This window comes from Lipotes vexillifer, unplaced genomic scaffold (assembly GCF_000442215.2).
Source record: "Lipotes vexillifer unplaced genomic scaffold, Lipotes_vexillifer_v1.1 scaffold1134, whole genome shotgun sequence".
Taxonomy (NCBI): Eukaryota; Metazoa; Chordata; class Mammalia; order Artiodactyla; family Lipotidae; genus Lipotes; species Lipotes vexillifer.
The window spans coordinates 342,317-363,985 of NW_006772145.1; the positions used below are offsets into that span (position 1 = coordinate 342,317).

Genomic DNA, 21,669 nt, shown 5'->3' on the forward strand with positions numbered 1-21,669 from the left:
AGCTCATGCAGCTCAATATTAAAGAAACAAACAACCCAATCCAAAAATGGGCAGAAGACCTAAATAGACATTTCTCCAAAGAAGACATACAGATGGCCAAGAAGCACATGAAAAGCTGCTCAACATCACTAATTATTAGAGAAATGCAAATCAAAACTACAATGAGGTATCACCTCACACCAGTTAGAATGGGCATCATCAGAAAATCTACAAACAACAAATGCTGGAGGGGGTGTGGAGAAAAGGGAACCTTCTTGCACTGTTGGTGGGAATGTAAATTGATACAGCCACTATGGAGAACAGTATGGAGGTTCCTTAAAAAACTAAAAATAGAATTACCATATGATCCAGGAATCCCACTACTGGGCATATACCCAGAGAAAACCATAATTCAAAAAGACACATGCACCCCAATGTTCACTGCAGCACTATTTACAACAGCCAGGTCATGGAAGCAACCTAAATGCCCATCGACAGACGAATGGATAAAGAAGATGTGGTACATATATACAATGGGATATTACTCAGCCATAAAAAGGAACAAAATTGGGTCATTTGTAGAGATGTGGATATATCTGGAGACTGTCATACAGAGTGAAGTTAGTCAGAAAGAGAAAAACAAATATCGTATATTAACGCACATATGTGGAACCTAGAAAAATGGTACAGATGAGCCGGTTTGCAGGGCAGAAATTGAGACACAGATGTAGAGAACAAACGTATGGACACCAAGGAGGGAAAGCCATGGCGGGTGGTGGTGGTGGTGTGATGAATTGGGCGATTGGGATTGACATGTATACAGTGAGGTGTATAAAATTGATGACTAATAAGAACCTGCTGTATAATAAAATAAATAAAATTAAATTAAAATAAAATAAAATAAAAAAGATGCTGCTCCCTGACCTGAGATCCAAGAGAAATTTATCTCATGGGTCCTTGTGGAGAGAATGCAGAATACAGCACCCTCCCCAATAAACTGCTTCAAACGAACACACACTTTGGAGGCTGCTTCTCACAGTGTCCCTCAGTGTGGACCAATACATCGCTCTGCGGACAACTCAGCCGGGTCAGGTCTACGAGGGGTCAAAATACTCTGACCTCTGCTGGTCCGGGTTGCTCCAAGATTAAGTTGTAGGATCTGTAGAGGAGTGGATGGCTGCCTCCCCAGGCCCTGGCTCATGAGTGCTGTGCAGCTCTGAATTCAAAGGGATGCACCTGACAAGTGCCTGCAAGACCATGCATGTTGGAGGTAGTATGGCAACACCTCCACGCCCATGAACACTGAGGCACCTGACGGGTCCACCCACCTCGGAGATGTGTCAAGAGAACGCTCCCAAGCAAGCCCTTAAATCTTCTCAAATTGTGTTTGAATTTCCTCCCGTACACAGACCAAAGGGTGACAGTCCCCACCTCCCCATCCCCAATTCTTCACCATTGATTTTCATATCTTTTTAGGTGTGGAAACTTCCTTTAAATGAAAACTTAGAGAGCCTTCTGAGACAAGGCTGCCGTCCCCCCATGCCTCTCACTCCAACCTCCACAGCAGCCTAAGCAAGTACAGATCATAACCTGCAAACAGTTTAGAGCAAGTATGACCAAATACCCACTCGACAGCAGAAAAATCTTGAGTCAGGTATCTGTCAAGTGATTCCCCTTTTCGGTGAGAATTGCTGGGTGCGCCCTCTAAGACAAGCCGGTTGCAGAGAACAGGTCTAGAAAACAATGAGACATCTGCTGTATAACATTGTTTCTTAAACATTCTTGTGTCATAGGCCCTTTTGAGAACCTGATGAATTATTAAGTCTTCTCCCCAGTGGGGGGAGAAATGTGCATAAAGACAAGCGCTCAGAGCTTTACATTTTTAAACAGGACTCTGTTGGATATTAAGGATCATCCACCAAAAATACTGACTTCTGTTTTGCTATAGTTAACTTATAGCCCTACTTTGGGCAGATATCAAATAGAGGGGCTACCTGTCAGTTAAAGCCTTTACTTACTTGTGGCAGTATAACCGTATTCATTCCACGAGGCAAATGTTGAGCTCTCTATATGGCAGGGACTCGAACCCAGCCCACTCACAACAGATAGCAAGTCGTTTGCAATGAAAAGAAGGGAATCTGGAACACCCCTCAGCCCCGCTACCCCAGCCCCTACCCTGAAGGTCATCATGTGATTGTTCAGGAGACTCTTCCTGCCCCTTCTGAGATTCTGACTCTCACGCCTGCATTATGGTCCAGGTTCTGAATCATCATCAAAATCCAAGGATCATGTAACTTAGTCTATGTAACCCAATGCCAATCCAGAGTCAAAGAAAAAAACAAAGATGAAATCCACTGTTAATGTTGCTTCCTTCCTAAAGGATTTTCCCACAAAGTAATAGGCCAACTGTGGTCAGTATGAAAATAATTGTGTCTTAAATGCCTGTTCCTCATGTAAATATTGACCTGAGAAGTCCAGGCTAATGATTTTCCAGATATTTTATACAGATTGCCATAATTCTAGGGAATAAATGGCTGCTGTTTCAACAAATGGCATAGTTAATTCTGCCAGATTATAAAGGGAAAACAGACTAGGGGCAGAGCCCATCCTTCAGAGGGATTTGGGTTCTGGGAGAGGGAGATGTGACCCAGATTTGACTAAGGTTTTGTTTATTTTGAAATCAATTTTATATGAAGGACTCAGAGAACAGCTTGGGACTCACACCAGGACAACTGAGCTGTAATTATAAAAGCTAAAATTAAGGCTTCCAGATGACGCCCAGGTGCTAAGTTCCCATAAACTCCTTCACCAAATTCATCCCCAAGATCCGGGCCCCATATCTGCCTTCTGTGCAGCTCCACTGACCCAACTCGGACCCTTCCAGGTAAAGCAGTTCTTCTTGAGGCAGGAAGATTAAAAAATTATAATATTAAATTTGATAAAATTCCAGGTTCCATCTTCCCATTTCCACCCTGTTAAGTTGACCAAGGATTTGATGTATATTTTGGTACGTATGACTGTTCTTATCACACCAGTTATTTTTTTTTAAATGCCTTATTCACCAGAGTACAGCAATGTGAATAAATCTAGTTTTAGGTAACAGCAATACACTGGGAGAGGACAAACCTCTATCTTAAGGCACCAGAGACAGAACTTTTTCGAGTCCTCAGAAGAAACAGGTCAACAGTGGAGTCAGCCAGCCCCAAGGCTCATTCTGCTCTTCTTGGATTTGGGATAAATATGCCAAGGGATTTGCAAGTAAAACTATGTACATTTGTCATGTACAGTGCCTCTAGGGTTAGTTAACCTGTTGGGGCTTTTCTCTGACGTTGACTAAAATGATATCTAAAAGCAAGCTTCAGAAATTCTGATTTTTTAGGTCAGGTTCAGTATCTTTCGTCACAGGGGCTGAGGAGAGCCACCAGGACACCAGGATATATTCATTGAAGGCTGACATGTAACATCTGAGAGTAATTCTTTAGCAGGGCTCTTTTTAAAAAGATGGAGAAAACCCAGAGCCTCCCACCTCCCCCTCAAATGACCTGGCAGTTGAAAGCCAGGCTCTAGGAAAAAGTGTTGCTAGGACTGCGGTTGTTTAGCCTGGAAGACATTGCCATTGCTCCCTTCAAATGTGTGGAGAATTTTGATGAGGATGATGATAAGGCTGAGTAGGAGAAAAACTGCTTTGAATTAAAGCAGGCAGGATTTCAAGGTCTATAAAGACAGACCACTTGGGCGACTGAAGGTAAGGACAGTCCTCTGAGACTGTGGCTCTGCTAACTGTTCTCCTTCCAAGGAGCATGGTTTAATTTGGAGCTTCTAGCCTCATCTTAGAATAATGCAAAGAGCTTGGCCTTCAGGGTCAGGCCATCTTCAGCTCAGCCATGCACTAGCCACCTGATCCTGGACAGCCTACTCAACCTCAGTGTCTTTGTGGATACAGAGGGAAAGACTGAGACCCTTGAAGGAGATTCTGTGTGCCTCGCCGAGGGCAGTGCTCACCCACATGGCTGTGCTCAGCTGCGAGAACTGTCCAGTTCTCACATACCCATTGCCTCCATTTATTTCCATCTTTGTTTCTCAATCTTGAGAATTCACAGATTACTCAAGAATTTTTCAGAGGATACCTAGTTTGAGAACAGCTGCATTCAAATTTAAATACTGTCAAGGTAAGAAATCTTTAGCACCACCAGAAGCATAAACGCAAACAAAGGAATGGCGATCCATGGCAGCACTCAGCTGTAAGGTGGTTGCCCTGGTAATCCAGAATGTGCCTTTTTTTTTTTTTTTTTTTAGGTTATCAGTGAAATGAAAACCAAAATTTAAAAATTAGTATAAAGAACTTGCAGACCACCGAGAATGGATTAGAGGTCTCTTGCTTAAGAAAATGTACTAGCTTATCTTAATGAGTATTCTGTCATCAGGTGTTTAAAATTTTACATCTTTATTTAGCCAGAATCTCCATGTTCCACACACTAACTGGAAGTGTGCAAAGAAAAGGCAATGTTTTGATCCTCCATAACCGCCTTAAATTTCCTCATCAGCCTCCGCATTCTGAAGAGCCGGGAATGTAAGCCAGGCAATCCAAGGAACACTTAGCCTCTTGCGATTTGATCAACTTTCTGTTTAAAACTGTATTTTTTTTAAGTAAATAACCAGTCGTCCAACCCCTCCACTTTCTCTACCTTCGCTGTCTTGGGGGTGGGGAGGGGGGCTTCTGGTGTCCTCTTAGAGCTGAGCTGTGTCCTCTGGGGTCCCTGCAGGTCTCTCAGTGATGGGGCCCCTGTTCATTAAGTCATCCCCCTCCTGCTCCCCGCCCAGCATCCCCCACCAGTGTCTAAGGCTCCCTCTCCTGTGTGCTCAGTCAGAACCCAGGATCTCTCCCTCAGGCCCCAGCTTGGCTCTCACTTTCATCTGCTTCCCACACGGCTGTCCAGCCACAGGGCAGCTACCTCATTTCCACTGTAGGGAGCCCCTGGGTGCTCACCTTCGAGCCACACCAAAGATCTTCCGTGAGCCAGCTTCTGGATGCCCTTGAGGCCACCCAGGAGCCTGGGAGATATTTGACAGATAAAGCTCAGTTCCTTAGGTGGATGCTTAACCCTCTGCAGTCTGACCCAGGCCTGTTTTCTCCATACCCCCAAGTTCCCCACTCTCTCCACTTCTGAGCCTTATTCCTCTAACTATACTGAGCATTTTCATACACCCTGGGTCTTAGTGATCCTGCTGCTTCCTCATCAAGAATGCTTGTCCCCATGTCTACATATTAAAATGCTCCTCATCTCTCAAGAACCTGCTCAGAGACCATCCTTCCCATGGAGCTGCCCCAAGTCCTCAGACCAAGGGACTCCTCCTTCTCAGGCATAATGGGGACATTACTCACCTCTCACAAGGCCCTCATCATGATTCTTACTCAGGGCCAGAAAAAAAAAAATTATCATTTCCAAGGGACTCTTTTTCTTTTATCAATCCAGTGATCTTTTTTCATTTCTGTCATCTATCTCCTTCTAATCACTTTTATATAGACAGCTCCCTTTAGCATTTGTCCAATTACAAACTGTATCAAGCAAATTTGGTGCACAAACATCATAAAGAATCTGCCACACACCTTTTTAGCAGAACAGGATGGTCTAGATTCTTGTTGCAAAATATGCATGATGAAGCCCTTCTTGTTGAATGACTAACTGAATGAAAATGCCATCTTTTCTCTTATCCTGATAAATACGTTGATTACTCATCGATTCTTGGGTTGAGAAAATTCACCTAGGACACTGTCATCTGAAGATTCTTAGTCTGAGATTTTACTTATACAATCAATTCCATCATCATTATTAGAGTCTGGGGAGCTGCTCTTCTCTTTAACTTCATCTTCTGAGTCATCTAATTGTGAAATGTTCTCTGTCTGTTTTATTCCTTTGCCATTATGAAAAATTTTGAATTCTCAACCATAAACAATGAGCTAAAAGCAGACTCAAAACGGTGATGATTTATTTTGATGTTGAATCATCCTTCTAGGTAATTCCATTCTTCTGTTTTATTATTCTAGTCTCCTTTTAGCATAATTGGAACTATTTGGTGAGTAATGATGAAAGATAATTCCCAGGATGATGAAACAGCAAAATATTTCAAAAGATAAGGAAAATGAAATCACAGAAATCCCTTCATGTATCTTAGATTTATAAAACGGTCCAATGAACCCAGATAGTAATTGCAAAATAGAATGAGTTTTATTTACAAAATTAGTACATTTTCTCTTTGTTTGTTGGGAGTCCTTCAAGAAAGAATAAAAGCCATGAAATGCCAAGCCTTATAAATAGATAGAACAACTTAAAGAGGAAACTCATAAACTAATACTGGGGAGACTGGTTCAGGATGGTGGAGTAGAAGGACATGTGCTCACTCCCTCTTGAGAGAGCATCAGAATCACAACTAACTGCTGAACAATTATCAACAGGAAGACACTGGAACTCACCAAAAAAGATACCCCACATCCAAAGGAGAAGACACAAAGAGATGGTAGGAGGGGCACAATCACAATAAAATCAAATCCCATAACCGCTGCGTGGGTGACCCACAAACTAGAGAACAATTATACCACAGAAGTCCTCCCACTGGAGTGAAGGTTCTGAGCCCCACATCAGGCTTCCCAACCTGGGGGTCTGAAAACAGGAGGAGGAATTCCCAGAGAATCAGACTTTGAACACTAGCAGGATTTGATTGGAGGACTTCGACAGGACTGGGGGAAACAGAGACTCCACTCTTGAAGGGCACACACAAAGTTGTGAGTGCATCAGGACCCAGGGGGAAGGAGCAGTGACCCCACAGGAGAATGAACCAGACCTACCTGCTAGTGTTGGAGGGTCTCCTGCAGAGCTGGGGGGAGGCTGTGGCTCACCACGGGGACAGGGACACTGGCAGTGGAAGTTCTGGGAAGTACTCCTTGGCTTGAGCCCTCCTGGAGTCAGCCATTATCCCCACCAAAGAGCCTGCAGGCTCCAGGTCTGGGTCGCCTCAGGCCAAACAACCAACAGGAGGGAAGTCAGCCCCACCCATCAGCAGACAAGCAGATTAAAGTTTTATGAGCTCTGCCCACCAGAGCAACACCCAGCTTTACCCACCACCAGTCCCTCCCATCAGGAACCTTGCACAAGCCTCTTAGATAGCCTCATCCACCAGAGGGCAGACAACAGAAGCAAGAACTACAATCTTGCAGCCTGTGGAACAAAAACAACATTCACAGAAAGACAGACAAAATGAAAAGGCAGAGGACTATGCACCAGATGAAGGAACAAGATAAATCCCAGAAAAAAACAACTAAATGAAGTGGAGATAGGCAACCTTCCAGAAAAAGAATTCAGAATAATGATAGTGAAGATGATCCAGGACCTCGGAAAAAGAATGGAGGCAAAGATCAAGAAGATGCAAGAAATGTTTAACAAAGACCTAGAAGAATTAAAGAACAAACAAACAGAGATGAACAATAACTGAAATGAAAACTACACTAGAAGGAATCAATAGCAGAATAACTGAGGCAGAAGAACGGATAAGTGACCTGGAAGACAGAATGGTGGAATTCACTGCCGCAGGACAGAATAAAGAAAAAAGAATGAAAAGAAATGAAGGCAGCCTAAGAGACCACTGGGACAACATTAAATGCACCAACATTCGCATTATAGGGGTCCCAAAAGGAGAAAAGAGAGAAAATGGACGCAAGAAAATATTTGAAGCAATTATAGTTGAAAACTTCCCTAACGTGGGAAAGGAAATAGCCACCCAAGTCCAGGAAGCACAGAGAGTCCCAAGCAGGATAAACACAAAGAGAAACACCACAAGACACATAGTAATCGAATTGACAAAAATTAAAGACAAAGAAAAATTATTAAAAGCAACAAGGGAAAAAAGAAAAATAACATACAAGGGAACTCCCATAAGGTTAATAGCTGATTTCTCAGCAGACACTCTACAAGCCAGAAGGGAGTGGCATGATGTATTTAAAGTGATGAAAGGGAAGAACCTACAACCAAGCTTACTCCACCTGGCAAGAATCTCATTCAGATATGATGGAGAAATCAAAACCGTTACAGACAAGCAAAAGCTAAGAGAATTCAGCACCACCAAACCAGCTCTACAACAAATGCTAAAGGAACTTCTCTAAGTGGGAAAAACAAGAGAAGAAAAGGACCTACAAAAACAAACCCAAAACAATTAAGAAAATGGTAATAGGAACATACATCTCAATAATTACCTTAAATGTGAATGGATTAAATGCTCCAACCAAAGACACAGGCTCACTGAGTGGATACAAAAAAAAGACCCATATATATGCTGTCTACAAGAGACCCACTTCAGGCCTAGGGACACATACATACTGAAAGTAAAGGGACGGAAAAAGATATTCCATGCAAAAGGAAATCAAAACAAATCTGGAGTAGCAATACTCATATCAGATAAAATAGACTTTAAAATAAAGAATGTTACATGAGACAAGGAAGGATACTACATAATTATCAAGTGATCAATCCAAGAAGAAGATATAACAATTATAAATATATATGCACCCAACATAGGAGCACCTCAATACATAAGGCAAATGCTAACAGCTATAAAAGAAGAAATTGACAGTAACACAATAATAGTGGGGGACTTTAACACCTCATTACATCAATGGACAGATGATCCAGACAGAAAATTAATAAGGAAACACAAGCTTTAAATGACACAATAGACCAGATAGATTTCATTGATATTCATAGGACATTCCATCCAAAAACAGCAGATTACCCTTTTTTCTCAAGTGCACACATTCTCCAGGATAGATCACATCTTGGGTCACAAATCAAGCCTTGGTAAATTTAAGAAAATCGAAATCATATAAAGCATCTTTTCCGACCACAGCGCTATGAGATTAGAAATCAATTAAAGGGAAAGAAACACTAAAAACACAAATACATGGAGGCTAAACAATACGTTACTAAATAACCAAGAGATCACTGAAGAAATCAAAGAGGAAATCAAAAATTACCTAGAAACAAATGACAACGAAACACGACGATCCTAAACCTATGGGATGCAGCAAAAGCAGTTCTAAGAGGGAAGTTTATAGCAATACAATCCTACCTCAAGAAACAAGTAGAGTCTCAAATAAACAATCTAACCTTACACCTAAAGGAAGTAGAGAAAGAAGAACAAACAAAACCCAAAGTTAGCAGAAGGAAAGAAATCATAAAGATCAGAGCAGAAATAAATAAAATAGAAACAAAGAAAACAATAGCAAAGATCAATAAAACTAAAAGCTGGATCTTTAGAAGATAAGCAAAATTGATAAACCATTAGCCAGACTCATCAAGTAAAGAGGGAGAGGGCTCAAATAAATAAAATTAGACATGAAAAAGGAGAAGTTACAAAGGACACCTCAGAAATACAAAGCATCATAAGAGACTACTACAAACAGCTCTATGCCAATAAAATGGACAACCTGGAAGAAATGGACAAATTCTTAGAAAGGTATAACCTTCCAAGACTGAACCGGAAGAAACAGAAAAAATGAACAGACCAATCACAAGAAATAAAATTGAAACTGATTAAAAATCTTCCAACAAACAAAAGTCCAAGACCAGATGGCTTCACAGGTGAATTTTATCAAATATTTAGAGAAGAGCTAACTCCCATCCTTCTCAAACTCTTCTAAAAAATTGCAGAGGAAGGAACACTCCCAAACTCATTCTACAAGGCCACCATCACCCTGATACCAAAACCGGACAAATATACTACAAAAAAAAGAAAATTACAGACTAATATCACTGATGAATATAGATGCAAAAATCCTCAACGAAATACTAGCAAAAAGAATCCAACACATTAAAAGAATCATACACCATGATCAAGTGGGATTTATCCCAGGGATGCAACGATTCTTCAATATATGCAAATCAATTAACAAATTAAAGAAGAAAAACCATATGATCATCTCAATAGATGCAGAAAAAGCTTTTGCCAAAATTCAACACCCATTTATGAGAAAAACTCTCCAGAAAGTGGGCATAGAGGGAACCTACCTCAACATAATAAAGGCCATATATGACAAACCCACAGAAAACATCATCTCAATGGTGAAAAACTGAAAGCATTTCAGGAGCAAGACAAGGATGTCCACTCTCTCCACTATTATTCAACATAGTTTTGGACGTCCCAGCCATGGCAATCAAAAAAGAAAAAGAAATAAAAGGAATACAAATTGGAAAAGAAGAAGTAAAAGTCTCACTGTTTGCAGATGACATGATACTATACATAGAAAATCCTAAAGATGCCACCAGAAAACTATTAGAACTAAACAATGAATTTGGTAAGCTTGCAGGATACAAAATTAATGCACAGAAATCTCTTGCATCCCTATACACTAACAACGAAAGATCAGAAAGAGAAATTAAGGAAACAATCCCATTTACCATCACATCAAAAAGAATAAAATACCTAGGAATAAACCTACCTAAGGAGGTAAAAGACCTTACTCAGAAAACTGTAAGACACTGATGAAAGAAATCAAAGATAAAACAAACAGATGGAGAGATATACCATGTTCTTGGATTGGAAGAATCAATGTTGTGAAAATGACTATATTACCCAAAGCAATCTACAGATTCAATGCAATCCCTATCAAATTACCAATGGCATTTTTTACAGAATAGAACAAAAAAATTTTTAATTTGTATGGAGACAAAAAAGACCCCGAATAGGCAAAGCAATCTTGAGGGAAAAAAACGGAGCTGGAGGAATCAGACTCCCTGATTTCAGACTATACTACAAAGCTACAGTAATCAAGACAATATGGTACTAGCACAAAAACAGAAATATAGATCAATGGAAGAGGATAGAAGGCCCAGAGATAAACCCACGCACCTACGGTCAACTAATCTATGACAAAGGAGGCAAGGATATACAATGGAGAAAAGACAGTCTCTTCAATAAGTGGTGCTGGGAAAACTGGACAGCTACATGTAAAGAGTGAAATTAGAACACTCCCTAACACCATACACAAAAGTAAAGTCAAAATGGATTAAAGACCTAAATGTAAGACCGGACACTATAAAACTCTTAGAGGAAAACATAGGAAGAACACTCTTTGACATAAATCACAGCAAGATCTTTTTTGACCCACCTCCTGGAGTAATGGAAATAAAAACAAAAATAAACAAATGGGACCTAATGAAACTTCAAAGCTTTTGCACAGCAAAGGAAACTATAAACAAGACAAAAAGACAACATTCAAAGTGGGAGAAAATATTTGCAAACGAATCAACAGACAAAAGATTAATCTCCAAAATATGTAAATAGCTCATGCAGCTCAATATTAAAAAAACAAGCAGCCCAATCAAAAAATGGGCAGAAGACCTACATAGACATTTCTCTGAAGAAGACATACAGATGGCCAAGAGGCACATGAAAAGCTACTCAACATCACTAATTATTAGAGAAATGCAAATGAAAACTACAATGAGGTATCACCTCACACTGGTTAGAATGGGCATCATCAGAAAATCTACAAACAACAAATGCTGGAGAGAGTGTGGAGAAAAGGGAACCCTCTTGCCCTGTTTGTGGGAATGTAAATGGATACAGCCACTATGAAGAACAGTATGGAGGATCCTTAAAATACTAAAAATAGAATTACCTTATGACCCAGCAATCCCACTACTGGGCATATACCCTGAGAAAACCATAATTCAAAAAGACACATGCACCCAAATGTTCATTGCAGCTCTATTTCCAATAGCCAGGACACGGAAGCAACCTAAATGCCCATTGACAGACAAATGGATAAAGGTGTGGTACATATATACAATGGAATATTACTCAGCCGTAAAAAGGAACGAAACTGGGTCATTTGTAGAGACGTGGATGGACCCAGAGACTGTCATACAGAGTGAAGTAAGTCAGAAAGAGAAAAACAAATATCATATATTAACGCATATATGTGGAATCTAGAAAAATGGTACAGGTCAACCGGTTTTCAGGGCAGAAATAGACACAGATGTAGAGAAAAAAATGTATGGACACCAAGGGGGGAAAGCGGGGGGTGGGGGGTGGGATGAACTGGGAGGTTGGGATTGACATATATACACTAATATGTATAAAATAGATAACTAATAAGAACCTGCTTTAAACACAGGGAGATCAGCCTGGTGCTTTGTGACCACCTACAGGGGTGGGATAGGGAGAGTGGGAGGGAGATGCAAGAGGGAGGAGATATGAGAACATGTGTATATGTAGAGCTGATTCACTTTGTTATAAAGCTGAAACTAACACACCGTGGTGAACCAATTATCCTCCAGTAAAGATGTTAAAAAAAAAAAAAAAGAACCTACTGTATAAAAAATTAAATAAAATTAAATTAAAAAAAACACAAACTAATATTGCGTCCAGTGGACCCTAATGGTACTTTGAGGGTTATCTTGCTAAGATTCCATACATATCTAATATAAGGTGAAAAATAGAGTGAGAGTTAGAATGTCATGTCTTCCTGGACTTCCCCAGGCCTGATCAGGGCTATACTCATAGAGGGAGCTTCAGAGATAGTAGGAGCTGGAGATGTAATTGTGTAATTATCAAGGGAAGGGTACACAGTATTCCTTATGTATGCGCAAGGACCTCGCACCATCTCAAAATCTGAGATTTACCTAGAATACCGTTCTTTCCTCTCTCCCTTTTAGCTGGGTAGCTGCTACACTTTGAATCTCCACTCAAACATCATCTCCACAAGCAAGCTTTCCCTGAGTCCCAGCCCTGCCATCCGGTGCCCCTTAGAGGGCTGTCAGAGCCTCCCTCCCCACCCACTGCTTCTGTGCACTTGTCAGGGTTTTAGTGTCTTCTCCACTAGGGGGCGGGCGGAGGTTTGCTCAGCTTTGCATCCTCAGCACCAGCACAATGCTGACCCTAGTGGGCACTCGGTAAGAATTTTGCAAATGAAAAACACTGAAGTCACTTTTCTGAGTACAGGTGCTCACCTGCCTAAATTTTTAACAAAGTGTTAAGATGCATGCGTTTGAAGAAGTAAAAATAAAAAGTCCATCCATAGGGAAAGCAGATCAGGTAAGAGCTTCATTTTCCTGGATTGTCCTTTACTCAGGGATTATTGGGAACAACAAGCAACATGACTGTAGCAGAAGAGTCTTCAGTTCATGATTCTGGCTTTCATTTAGGTGTCCGGTGATTTATCAAAGACTGACATCTGCAATGAGGCTCGGCACCCACAGGCCGGCACAGACGCTGCAGGAGAGAAACGGACAAACAGGCTGTACGAGTTGGCAATGAAAATGAGTGAGAAGGAAACTTCCTCTGGGGAGGATCAGGAGTCCGAGCCCAAGACAGAGTCTGAGAACCAGAAGGAAAGTCTGTCCTCTGAAGACAACAGCCAGAGTGTCCAAGAAGAGCTGAAGAAGGTAAGCTCTGTGAAACCACCTGCAGATGGCTTGGTTTCTGCAGCTGGGGTGTGGGGGAAGGTTCTGCATTTGTGCAGAGATGTGCTGGGACCCCAAAGAGCACTCTCTAAAATGCCCATCCCTATGTACTTGGGAGAGCCCAAGAAAACTCTGCTTGATTAACACTGTTATTCAATCAGGAAAATAGCACCGCGTGTCCTTGAAAGTCTCCCAAGACCTCTCATCTCCTATTCTTCATCAAGACAGCCCTTACATTTCGAGTCTATAATGTAGTACCCATGGTCTCTCTCACTGGTAAAGAGCTGTGTTATTTCCCGCCCCACCCGCTCCCAAAGGAATGTTTCCTGTGGATTGAGAACATCTAGCCAATGCTCTTTTAGCCAATGATGATGCTTCATTTCATAGTATAAAGTCTTTGTGTTGAAAGTGGCCTTCTGGATCATTTATCTCTGCAGTTTTCAGATTTTGGCTTGTTTGACTTAGCCAGAAGGCTTTCTCAAACAAACCTTATATGGAATCCCAGTGCTTTAAACAGATAAAAGGACTGCTGCTCTGAGGGTCCCCAAAGCTCCAACCACCTGATCTTCAGTCCCACTGTCCTCCCTTCCTTCCCCCAAGCTGGCCACTGAGTTCCAAGGGACATTGTGTGGAAGGCACAGAAAATAGACCCTGCCTCTGGCAGAAAGGGATCCCAGCCTTTCTGCCCACCGTCCTCCAGCACATGCCTGGGTTCCCACTAGAGCTCCACCAAGTACGTTCACACTAGACTTGGCCCCCTGGTCAGGATATCCCTGCTGCCTCCAGTGGAAGGGGAAGAAGCTAGCATTTGTTCAATGTCTCCTACATGCCTGGTGCTTTGCACATGTTAGTTCATTTAATATAAAACCTTTGAGGCAGACACAGACCCATGTTGCAGATGAGGAAACTGAGTCTAGTCACAAAGGTACTTACCCAACGCCCACAGCTAGTAAGTTTCAGAGCTGAGGCTGCATCACAAACCTGCTTGGCATCAAATCACAGGCTCCTTCCTTTACAACAAGCTGCCTCTTCTGGAACTCAGACAAGATCTTATCTGGTAACATCTAGACTTCTTTGTACTTAGGATCAATTTTTTCCCTATTCTGAGAGTAGGCTATCTAAGCTAACAGGCTGCTGGTAACCCATGTGCATGGTGAATGAGTCCCCTTCATCTGCTCAACAGCCAAGCTGGGGTACTGTGCAGGAGCCTGGCCAACCCAGGAATGACCACAGGTGGTCCAGAGCAGGCCCCAAGGGAAGTGGGGACCATCCTCCCTGAGGGTGAGGCCCTGAACCTTACAACACCTCAGACTCTGCCTTGCATTCATTCCCAACCCGGCCTCCATAACCATTGAATCCTCACTCATAAACCTGCCGGGTCCTTTGCCTGGGGATGGCGCACATCTCTTTCCCCCAGCATGTTTGTGGGTGGAGAGCAGATCTTGGCCTTCACCGGCAGCCCTTCCCCGGGATATGGGCTCCGACCCATTGCCTCTTCAATGGTTATGGGTTCTTATCCTCTCTGTTACTTGAACCGATGGCCCATTACAATCACATTTGTCTGCTAGAGCTGAGAGCCAGACGGTAACTGAAGAATATCACATTATTTCTTACAGTGGCTCCACATCCTACTGGCTTTGCTGCCTGGTGGTCCCAAGGCACCAAAAGCTCATGCTGTACCAGCAGCACGCCGGGCTGGGATGAGCCACGCACACAGGCCCCTCATCAGCCTGCAGGCCTCACCTTCTTGGAGGCACAGCCATCCGTCTGTACTGTGCTCTTCTGGGCAGAATGTGAACAGGGAAAGGCGGAAAATCCTGGGTGCTTGGCCAAGCCCTCCATCCTGCCCCCATCCTGCCCTGTGCCCTCGCTGAGCAGGAAATTAGGGGAGTTGCTTTTATTCAAACTCCCAAATGTGTCAGTTTCTCAAAGTTTAAGTCCTTCCCACTGCCGACCATGAATCAATGGATTAAATAGTCAACCAGATATCACTTGTGTATGTAAAGACCCAGATAGCGAACAAAAAGAGGTAATCAATATATATCTCTCCATCAGGCATAGGCTACTCTGATTAAAGGAAAACAGAAATATACGTTCATCTATGGAAGATTATTTAGAAGCAGAAGGGTATAGAGATAGGCTTCAGGATTAGACTGACTGTGAAACACATCCATGCAGTTTGCAAACTTTGGACTTTGGTTCTAAGCCAAGGCCATTTCTTGCCTGCTTCCTACACCCCACCCCCTAGCTGCCCTCCTTGGCCCCTCCAATCCTTTCTCTACCCAGCAGCTGGAGCTGCCCTGCGGCCCTTGAACTTGCTCCCAGCCTGTCGACAAGCCCAGGTCTGGCTTGTTTTTATATCGATCCCTAAAAACCAGTCTAGGTCTTCATTGTTGACCGGACAAACACAAGTTGGCCGTGTCTGTAAAATGGGGATAATCATACCCCCTTATAGAGTTGGGAGGACTGAATTATGCAGCATAGAGGTAGCACACAGCCAGAGCCCAGCAAATATTAACAACCTCACAGCCCCTTTAACAACCTCAAGGAAAAGAAACTTCACTGTTGTGAAATAATGCCCCTGTGTTAGCACTGAGGGAACAGCTTGACACGTGCAGTGTCAAGCCAGAGGTCTGTAGCCACGTTCGGTGCTTCATCATGCTCTGAAGAATGTAATGGGGAAAATACCACGTCAGAACCTCCCAGGTTCACATCGTCGGGATCAGAGTAACTATGACTTCCCTTGTAATCCGACCACAACTAGTTTGTCCAGCGCTCACACATGTACACACACACGCCATGGTCGGGGAGCAGATCTGGGCTAAAGAAACTGTTCCAGAAGCTGTTCGTGCCTGCCTTATCTCTTTACCGTGCTACTGCACACTGGCCCAAGGTCCATCTGCCTGGGGGCTCCCGGCACAGCAGGAGCTCCTCTTCCTGTGCAGAAGGCAGGCTGGGAGTGAGAGAATAACACTCCCCTCCCCAGGAGCAGCCCTAATCAGTGACTGATGTGAAGAGTGTAAATACTCCACTCCTTTGCCTCCATTGGGGTGGTGACCCACGGAGTGTGTGCTACCCACTGATGCCCCGAGTTCCCCAGCAGATTTGGCTCTGGGCACCCGCAGTGAGGACCAGCTGGATCTGGCTGCCTTCTCTTCCCTGCCTTGCCCCACCCCCTCCTCCACTGGTTCCTGGGATCACTTCCCAAATAAACTCCATGCACTCGAATCCCTGTCTCAGGGTCTGCTTCTGGGGAAACCAGACTAAGAGTAACCAAACAGGAAAACACACAGAGCCTCCAGTTCACAAGCACTCACTGCAGTATTTGTGACTAAGCAGTGGAGAAATCCAAATGCCTAACTGGCCGCTAATGGCCTCTGCCTGACCACGAGGATCCCTTACACAGAGAGAGTTTTATCCAGACTTCACCATCCCTCCTGCCTCTATCGCAGGTTCTTCTCTCTGGGAGTCAAAGCAGAGGAATGTGCATATTCCCATAGACACAGGGACATCAGTGGCAGTTCAGTGTCCTTGTTATGACAACCCATGTAGGTTATTAGGGCTTCACAATCCTGTCCAGCAGCAGCAGAACCATTTTAGAAACACGCTGTTTCTTGATGGGAGTCAGCCCTTCGCTGTAGGCAGACTTGTCCCTACAGCTGATTCACTTTGGCTGGGTGTCGGGGGCCCAATGATGATTCAAGGATGGTCACTGCCATCTGAATTTTAACTACCTGAAGAACCAGCTTGTAAAACTTGGGGCCAGCCCAGAAACCTGGATTCCTAGAGGCCATGTTTTTAATTGAAGTCATCTTGGTTTCATTGAACCTCATGGTCAACCTTCCAAACCTTGGGATCCTTCAAGCCCGGGAATAAGCACTTGCTTCCCCTCTGCCACTGGGCAGGTGGCTGTGTCAATGGTTATGGAAGAAAGGCCTGGCTGAAGTGGTTCCTAGAACCATCTGCCCCTGGATATGCAGGTGCTGCATTCCTGAGAGAAGGACGCAAAGAAAGGTCAAGAACTGGCCTGACTTTGGAGACTACATGCAGGGGCTGAATCTCCCACAAAACCCTATCTCCCCAAGCTTAAAGCAGTGATCCCCAAGGTCCCTGCTCACTCCAAAATCCCACGGTTCTAGACATGTAAGGCATTAAATAGGTTTTTGTTTCCTGATATTAGTATCATTTATGACACTATTTATATGACAAAAGATGTCCTATGTGTCAAGCTTTTGGAACATGAGTGTTTGTTGAAGGCCCATGTTAGTGAATTCTTGCATTATAGTCAAATTTGTACATGCAATGTCCTGAAAGCAAAGTGTCTTTGTTTATTAATTATCACAAGTAGCTGAATCATTGTGTTTTAGTTTCACAAGGGAGTCACAGACCAGCAGGTAACTCCCATATTCATAGTTTCACGGAATAATTCTCCTCAAAGTACTGAGACTTCCCTAAAGTAATAAATGTCTTTCTCCTCAAATAAGAGACAGATTTGTGCATCTTCTCACAGCTGCTCCCCATTGACTAGCATCAAGTCATATAGAAACACAGTACTGGTCAATGGATAAGCAGGCAGATTGATTGTTGTCTAAGAAAACCCAGAGCTGTGGGTTTCTGCAGTTTAATGTGCTTGTGAAAAACCTTTTGTTGATATCACAGTGTTAACATAAAATCAAGTATTGTCCACGTGTGTCTCACCCTTGTAAAATGACTCACCATCCACATGAGGATTCAGGGTCTTTCACCCCAGGTAGTATCTTATTTGAGAAGCATGTCTCCATCTTCAGTTGGTGCTAAAGGTTCAATCCCCACTTATATCTTACAAGCCACACTGATCTCAGTAGGCCTTATGCCTGTTGCCTCTTCTAACTTTCTATTTAACTGCTGCGCTAGGAAAAAAGAGAAGCTTTAGCTGTCCACTTAGAGCTACAGCTCTTATCCACAGCGCTTGAACAGGTGAGGTTTCATTTCACTCCTGTTGTCACTGGTGTCACTCATTCCCACACTTGTGTCCTGTGTGTTTGGGGCAGAGGCCTGCACGGCTGGGAAAAGAGTTCTGGGTTCTCTCCTGGATTACGAGGCCTTCAACAGAACATCTTCTTCTCTAGGCAAAAGATGAACTGAGCCCTCGAGAATTAATATACTCATAATGCTAATAGATAAAAAGGCAGTCTACATAAGCAGACAATTCACCAAAAACAAAAACAAAAAAAGAACAATGTAAATGACCAATAAGCATATGAAAAAATATTCAACTTTAATTGTATCTCAGCTGTATTCAATACAACACCGAGCCCAGACCTTGGCATATGGTGTGCACAGTCATTTTTTCCATTCAACAAAAGCACACTGAGGCACTGGGAAGACAGCCATGAACAGGGCAAAGTTTATCGTTTGTTCAGACAAGCAATAAAAATGCAAATTGAAATAATGAAATGCCACTGTGCCTAACAAGTTGGATGGTTAAAAAGAACAATAATCAATGTTGGTAAGAGTTCAGGGAAATAGGCAGTCTAATACCCACAAAGTAGCACATATTAGCACACTGATGACTTGGTAACTCTAAGCAATCAAAGTGTGCATATCCTTTGATCCAGCGAATATGCTTTCAATCATTTATCCTAAGGAATAACTGGACAAGCAGCCAAGGGTATATCACAGTGCAGTTCATCAAGTGTTATATTTTTATACTAGGAAAACTTTGAAACAACCTAAGTGTCCAACAATAAGGGACTCTTGGGGAAATGGAGGGGATGAAGTCCAGAAAACAGATGGGGCACTGGCATTGGAATGGCAAAGACAGAATAGTCCAGATACAAGTAAGTGGGTAAATTTGATGTTTAGGAAGATGACGAGAGTTTGTTTTACGTTCTATGCTTCCCCCCCTCTGCCCCTGTTACCCAACCAAACCTGGGTCTGCTCGCCTGGGGCACAGTAAAGTCAATCTACTGACACTGGGTTGTGGTGAAAGAAAATGTAGTGTTTATTGCAGGGCACCAAGCAAGATTGGGGATGGCTAATGCTCAAGAGGCCGGAACCCCTGATGGCTTCCATGGAAAGGTTTATAAAGATAGGGTGAGCGAGAGGGTTGCAGGGCACATGATCAGCTTGTGTACATTCTTCTGATTGGTTGGTAGTGAGGTAATGGGGAGTCAACATCATCAACCTTCTGGTTCCAACCTGTCTGGGGCCTGCCTACATGCTGGTGGTCAGCATGCAGTTAATGTTTTCCACCTGCAGGGGTTTCAGTATTTGCAAAACAGCTCAAAGGATATGGCTCAGAATGTTATCTTATAGCCCTTGAGAGGAACTAAAGGTATTTGACTTTGTTTAATGGCTAAACTATTATTATTTTGTCTTGCTTGACTGTTTTCCTTTGTTTCTGCATTTTCTCACTTCTAAATTTATTAAATTTATTCTTTGGAACTCGGGGATGGCCTAGGAGGCTAAAGTCTTTCTACAAACAAGAGGTGGGCAGAGGACATGGGGGCAGGGGATGGTCTGTCCTGGGAAGGCCCCATAAGGTCCTGCTTGGTCTCTAGCTTTCTGAACTAGAAGGCAAGTTTGCCTTCTGAAAGTGAGGGGACAGTGAAATTTGAGTGTCAGGATTGTGGAGAGGGTTTGAAATAGCTATTGCATAGAATGGGAGAAAAACGTGTGGAGAAACATAAAGGATCCCCAGGGTAAGGTCAGAGATCACAAACATTTACTTGAGATAAAAAGAGCCTGTAAAAGAATACAGCAACTATACACACTACTATATATAAAATAGATAAAAGACCTATGGTATAGCGCAGGGAACTATATTCAACATCTTATAATAACCTATAAGGGAAAAGAATCTGAAAAGAATATATAGATAGGGGCTTCCCTGGTGGTGCAGTGGTTGAGAGTCCGCCTGCCAATGCAGGGGACGCGGGTTGGTGCCCCGGTCCAGGAAGATCCCACATGCCGCAGAGCGGCTGGGCCCGTGAGCCATGGCCGCTGAGCCTGCGCATCCGGAGCCTGTGCTCCGCAACGGGAGAGGCCACAACAGTGAGAGGGGAGGATAACGCGAAAAAAAAAAAAAAAAAAAAAAAAAAAAAAGAACATATAACTGAATCGCTTTGCTGTACACCTGAAACTAGCATAACATCTGAAACTAGCATAACATCGTAAATCAACTTCAGTAAAAAAAAAGAAAAGAAAAGAATACAGCAACTTTGAATGCAAATAAATGCAAAATAAAAATTCATTCTATTCAAAGAAAAGGTCTAGTAGTAGCAGGTCTATTCATGAATCCATATCATTCGGCACAATTATGCAATACAGCTCAATAGGTACTGGGATTTACATTAGAACTCCCCATTTCATAACTAAAATTTATAGATGAATCTCAAACCAGACTGGAGGAGTGGGGAGATAAAATGGAAATTAATTCCAACCACAATAGGAACAAAAAAATGTGAAATTAAAGCTTAACAAGAAGACTGCAGATCTCTCAGAAACCTACCAGTTTTGCTGGTAGGAAAGACAGTGTAAAGAAGAACTCTTCCAAAATGAGGGTAGACATTTACTGTAATTTAAATCAAAATCTGAACCAGAAGTTTTTTTAACTTTTCAAAAGGATTCGAAAAATCACCTGATAAAATAAAGTCAAGAATAACTTAGAAATGCTTAGAAAAAATAAAAGAAATGAAGAGGACCTATCTATTAAGATAGTAAATCATGTTTTAAAGGCAGAATAATTAAATTTGTGAGATATTGATAAAGGATGCAATGAAATAGTCCAGAACATACTTAATTTAACTCACAATTGATCTCATAATTACCACCCACCTCTCACCCCTGGTTGGGAAGAGATCATTTTTTAATAAGTGTGTTGAGACGTATGTGCACTTGTTCTCTTGGGGGAAGGGATGTGGCAAGAGAGGAAGGTCCTTAATGTTCTCTCCAGCAAAGGAATGAATGGCTCCCCCAGGTTTGCAGGGCCAGCAATATGTACAGGAGACAATAAGGAAAAGATGCCAACTTCCCATGAGAGGTAGTGGCACAAGTTCTGGAGTTTGAATCCTTGTTCAATCCTTGTTACAAATAATTGTTGAACTATTCTAAGAGCTGTAATACAGTAGGGACCAGAGAGAAAAGGTCCCTGCTCTTGCGGAATTTACCCACTGTTGGGGGCGACAGCTGATAAGTATGTAAACACATACAGGGGAAGAGGTCCTTAGTGATCAGTGCTAAGGAGATTCAGCAG

The 21,669-nt window shown here is 42.6% G+C and overlaps 1 protein-coding gene across 1 annotated transcript in view; it reads left to right on the plus strand.

Moving 5' to 3' along the window:
- MYRIP (myosin VIIA and Rab interacting protein) overlaps positions 1–21,669 on the plus strand; it is a 181,324-nt gene that overhangs the window by 132,987 nt on the left and 26,668 nt on the right. The window contains 1 exon segment of the mRNA XM_007447341.1: positions 13,176–13,415. Coding sequence (XP_007447403.1) covers positions 13,176–13,415 — 240 coding nt within the window.